General features: G+C 44.4%; 1 protein-coding gene across 11 annotated transcripts in view; it reads left to right on the plus strand.

The window, feature by feature from the left end:
- dlg1b (discs large MAGUK scaffold protein 1b) overlaps window positions 1–5,732 on the plus strand; it is a 91,601-nt gene that overhangs the window by 32,856 nt on the left and 53,013 nt on the right. Inside the window, exon 1 of one of the 11 annotated variants that reach the window (XM_015041086.1) lies at window positions 3,826–4,083. The exons of the other annotated variants lie outside the window; for them this stretch is intronic. Within the exon in view, the coding sequence (XP_014896572.1) occupies window positions 4,054–4,083 (30 nt within the window). The 5' untranslated portion in view covers window positions 3,826–4,053. Of the gene's footprint in view, window positions 1–3,825; window positions 4,084–5,732 lie in introns of those variants that run through there. 11 annotated transcript variants of the gene reach the window in all.

Raw genomic sequence — 5,732 nt, forward strand, 5'->3', positions numbered from 1 at the left:
ACCCTCCTTCAGGATGATCCTCCTTCAGGATGATCCTCCTTCAGGACGACCCTCCTTCAGGACGATCCTCCTTCAGGATGACCCCGACTTCCAGGAGCCGTCCCCTGGTCGTCCCCTGGTCGTCCCCTGGTCGTCCCCTGGTCGTCCTCTGGTCGTCCCCTGGTCGTCCTCTGGTCGTCCCCTGGTCGTCCCCTGGTCGTCCTCTGGTCGTCCCCTGGTCGTCCTCTGGTCGTCCCCTGGTCGTCCCCTGGTCAGACTGGAGCTGTACTGGTGGACCCGGAGTCATGGTGGTGGTCTGGTTTGTGTGGTTTCAGTTCTGGCTGCGGAAACATCGGCCATTTTCTCATCTGCTTCATGTTTTAACGTATTTAAGCCGAGCGGTTCTGATAAGCCGAGCGGTTCTGATGGGCCCGTGTTGAAGGTTCTGTAACCTGTTGATGGTGTGAAGCTGCTTTCATTTTCTTCCAAATATAAAAATGATGTTTGTGGTTTAGTTTCCTCAGACCAGAGGAAAACGTCTCAGACATGAGTGATTTGTAAACTCTAGTCTGGTTTGGAGTGACGGCGCCTCGGCCCAGGAGGAGCAGGATGATGATGATGATGATGATGATGATGTCTGGTGGAGCTGGGCTTTTGTTTTGATCGCGATGCATTTCAAATTAAGTCTATTTCCTGAGATTGTTTCTGTTTCAATATGAACTTATAGAGCAAATTATAATAAGTTATAAAACTATCAGACTTCTGATGTCAGCTCTTAAGCTGCAGGAGTTTGATTGGCCAGGTGAAGGGGGCGGGGCTTAGCGTCTGCAGTGCTGATGTGTGAAGCTGTGGGAAATAAAATGGCTCGATTTGTGTGAATTCTGACTTTGTAGCATCAATTATATCAAAATATTGATTATTTTTGATAACTCTGCCGCCTTCAGTAGTCATGTGACCCTCAGTGGCGCTGCTGCTCCTGACCTGCATTTTCTTTGGAATATTTTAGATGTTCTCTAAGGAAAAATCTGTGAATAAGCAAATTTTTTCTGAATAATTCTGAGTCACATTCCAGAGAAAGTTCAGTTTATTAAATATGTGGTGCCGTGTTGGGGCGCCGCGCTGCCAGGCTGCTGCTGTTCAGCAGAGATCAGGAGTTTCACTGCAGCAGCAGAGAATAAAACATGAGCTGAACTCTGCAGACGGTGATGTCTGAGCAGGAACACAACCAGGATCTGAACAGTCACAACTTACACATCACTAAAAATAAAACTCACTGTGCTGTTTTGGTTTATAGAAAATAAATCAAAATGTTTGTTTTTCCAAAGCAAAATCTGTTCAGTTTATTTACACTGCAAAAAATACGCTTCTGAAAACAAGTAAAAAATACAGAAGTGTGTTAAATGAAATGCATGTACAGACGGATGTATTGCTTTTCATATTCAGTAATCATAAGCTTAAAACAAACTCTTGTTTATGTTATTAGCAGTGATGTCAGCAGCTCATCCCAACCCTTTCCTCACCATCTAAAGCATTACTGATCCCAGTCGCTGCGTTACTGTTTGTCATTTTTCTCAGTGGAAACATGTCTGGTGGAGGGAGGAGGCAGATTTACGATTCTAAATCCGTCACTATGTTCAGTTTGTGGCTAAAATCGATACCAGGTTTTACCTGCCAGTGGTTTTCTGTTCTTCTCTGCAGGCCAACGCCCCCTAGTGGAGGATGGAGCCTCTACAGAACAGAACAGGCTTACCAGCTGATTACTGATGTACAGATCATGATGTTCTTGAAGAAAGTGACACAAACAATAGTCCTTTAAAAATAACTCGATTTTGTACATTTATATTAGTACTAAAACAATAATATGTCGCTATATGAATTCATATTCATTAAACATTTTTTCTGTCAACTCTTGTATGAAATTAACTTGTAAAACTTGAATATAATAATCTTCCACCTGGCCTGTAACAATAAGCAATAAACCAACTAACTGCATCATAAATTAAAACTAACTCAATAATTTTCATTTGTATAATTTATCATTTTTCTCTTTCTACCAAAAACTAAACGATAAAACTCTTCAGTTTGGTGTTTGGGTCTGTTTTTAAAGTCTGCATTATTCATTTCATTAGTTTTTGTTTTGTTTTATTTTGGATATTTTAAATGTTTTCCGGTGTTAAATGTTCATTAGAATATAAAGTTTATTGATCTTTGATCTTAAATTATTCTGCCTTATTTCCGTTATATTACTGGGAAATGATCTCAAAACATCATTTATAATTTAGAACATTAGTTATTGACAGGCTTACTGCAGATATTCAATCAATACTTGAAGAAACGGTGCGGACCGAGCAAATCCCACCAGGTGGAACCGGAACCGATCGGGTCCAGTTTGACTTCTCAGAACCAAAGAGGAAGATCGTTTGATTCTTTTATGGATGCCAATAATTCATCTATTGATCTGATTCAGAATCATAGAAATGATGTTATTGGAGCCAAACTGACGATAAACAGGAGAAACAAAGGACAGGTACATCTGAGGCTGCTGACATCACTTCCTGTGGACTGTTGCATAACCAGCCATGTAACACGGCATATGATGATGATGATGATGATGATGATGATGCACACATACACACACAGCAACGCAGCCGCATGACGGATTCATGGAAGTGTGAATGATTGGTACTTGTGTGGTGCGCCCACTCAGCCTGGTGCTGCAGCACACGCTCTTCCTCCTCCTCCTCCTCCTCCTCCTCCTCTTCCTCCTGAGCCATTTGGCGTTGAGTCATCATACATGTTGGTTCCAGGCAGTTGGTGTGTTTAACGCTGAAGAACAAAGGCTGAGCAGTGGCATCGGAGCCTGAGGCGGCGCCGGGTCAGAACCGACCCACGGAGGTCCGGGTCCTCCCCAGAGTGGGCCGGCCTCCAGAACCCAAATTTAAGTTTTCTAAAGAGGTTTAACTGCTTTCTGGAGAGAAATTATCTTTAATTTGATAATTCAGTTATAGGTTTTTACTAAAGAATGACGCCTGTTTGTGGCGTCTTATTTATTTTTTAAGTTTTTTTGAGTCGTCTTCAGGAAGCTTCATAATTTGTAACATATTTTATCAGTTAAAATTTCCAGCTTCAGCTATTTCATTAACTGCCTCTTTTAAAATTATTTTTATTTACTTTTAACAAATTAGGGAGATATTTGTTCCTGCTGTCCTTAAAGGGGCAGGATTATGTTTCCCAGATTCATAGAGCCATTTTATAGCACAATCAAGTAACTGTAATCTTCATTTGTTATAAAAATGCTGAATATATCAGACATGACTTAGAAGAAATTTGACTTTGTAATTTTGTAATTTACGGCCTTGAAATTGGGTCTCTGTCTCTTTAAGAAGCTCCTGCTCTTTCTAAAGCTCCGCCTCCAGGAAGTCATTTCAACATGGCTCCTCTATTAACCCTTTAACATTTTTACCAGCGTTGCTCTGAGCAGCAGCTCCTATGAGCTCAGCAGCTCCACCACCTGTTTGCTAATTGCTGCTGGCTAGTCTGCAGGAGCTGAGTGGGGAAGGGTGCTGTGTGAAGTAGAAACTGCAACTCAGAGGAGGAGCTGTGTCCTGAAGGTGGGTAGATCCACCCAGGTGTTTAACTCAGCTGAGTGGTTGCCATGGAGATTAAAGGATTTCTTAAACATGAAAAAAAAAAAAATCAAGGTAACACCCCAGATGTGTTCTTGAGGGGAAAACATTATAACGTGATGGAAAGCACAAAGATGATTTTACATGATACTAGCCCTTTAAAAACGGTGTGTAAGTGATGAAAATTCCGAGCTGTGTGGCAGCACTTGAACGCGTTCTGGCTCTTGAGCAGCGGAAAAGTCAGAGGGGTTCTGGTCCCGCTGCGCTCCGGTCCGGTATGAAGGCGGGCCGGGGAGGGTGGAGCTGGCTGTCCGCTGAGAACGCGCTCAGACTCGGGTAGACCGCAGCAGCCGGCCGGTCCCTGTGGATGTAGCGGAGTCTGTGGAGGGAAGCCGCGGGATGAGATGCTGATGCTGCCGGGCTGTACTCCTCCCGCTGCCTCGGAACGATGGACTGCATTTGTATCGTCACAACCAAGGTAAAAACCGGAGGAAACGCCGCCGCACACGCGCTGCATCCGGGGGTTTAATTCAGCAGGAGTCGGTGATTAATTCGGCGGGTTTTTGAGCCGCCAAACCGGCTTCTTTTGGTACAAAATGTACTTTTTTATCGGTCCGCTCCAGTGTCTCAGCTGCTTGTCTCCCACAGCGGCTTATTAAGAGTTCGGCATCAAATAAGAAAAAAGACGATTAACTAGAATACTTTGAAAAAAGAAACTACCGCCGAATTAAAAGTACGGTACTGAAAATCTAAAATATGGATTGTTTTAGATTTCAAAAGTTTTTATTTCTTTGGAAATGGGGAACAATTTTCATTTATCAATTTTTCTGAATGGACTTTGGCTTTATCTCCCAAGTTTTAAAGATGAATGAAAACTGAGTTAAAGACAAATTATTGATGATTTGAGTTTTATTACGTTTTATTATATTATTTGTCTGATTATTGTTTTTATTTTATTTATTTTTCAGTTTTTTTGTTTTGTTTTTCATGTGATGAAGATCAGAATCTAGACGATCTGTATTTAGCTCAAATATATGATCCAAAAGTAACTCAGGTTCTCTGTCGGCTGGTTCTGGTTCCGGTTTGATCAGAACTGGACCCTCCATGGTTTCAGTGGTTAATGGTTCTGGTTCCAGGCGGGTTTCCTGAACCGCCTCAGACAGACGGTCAGCAGCATTTCTGGGTTCTCCAGACGGTTCTGGTGAACAGAACTTTAAAGGTTCTGTCAGTGTAACATCAGATCACCTCTCTGGGTTTCCTCCATGATTTTGGACCCCTGGTTCTGCTCGGTTCTGTTTAGCTAGCCGCTTTCGGCAGGATCCGATCCGGTGGGGATTCATCTGGGTTTCAGATCCTGGAAACCCAGACTAGATGTTGGACGGTTGGTTCTGTCCAGCAGTTGGTTCTGAACTGCAGCGTTCAGTCTGGACTTTGGCTGTTATGTTGTAGGTCAGGTGCTGTTTGGATCATGGTTCTGCTGATGGCCCGGTTCTGACCCAGTCTGAGGGTCAGATGGACTCACATGGCTTCAGTTTCTGGTCCGGCTGCCGCAGCAGAGAGGGAGAAATGCTGCGACCTTTGACCTGCAGGAGGCGCCAGGCGGTCGACCTCTGCAGGTTTTCCTGCATCTTTAAACCTCGACTGCAGCAGCAGCATGAATTATTGATCCGTCTGTGATCCGCTCCACGTTTTACTGGAAGGATGGATGGAGGATGGAGGGATGAAGAGAGGATGGAGGGATGATGGAGGGATGAAGGGAGGATGGAGGGATGAAGGGATGAAGGGAGGATGGAGGGATGAAGGGAGGATGGAGGGATGATGGAGGGATGAAGGGAGGATGGAGGGATGAAGAGAGGATGGAGGGAGGATGGAGGGATGAAGGGAGGATGAAGGGATGATGGAGGGATAACGGTGAAGATCAGGATCTGAGTTTTTGTTTTCTGAGGATAAGAAGTTGCAGTGTCAGAAGGAAGTGGAGCGCGATGAAGGTCTGGTGGTCTTCATCATGAGGTCTCTCAGAACCTGTTCGGACCTGCAGCCGGGCCGGGTCGGGTCGTCAGCAGCCTACCGGGCCGGGTCGGGTCGTCAGCAGCCTACCGGGCCGGGTCGGGTCGTCAGCAGCCTACC

The sequence above is a fragment of the Poecilia latipinna genome, unplaced genomic scaffold, assembly GCF_001443285.1.
Source record: "Poecilia latipinna isolate Pla-1442-1.1 unplaced genomic scaffold, P_latipinna-1.0 Scaffold537, whole genome shotgun sequence".
In the NCBI taxonomy this organism is placed as follows: Eukaryota; Metazoa; Chordata; class Actinopteri; order Cyprinodontiformes; family Poeciliidae; genus Poecilia; species Poecilia latipinna.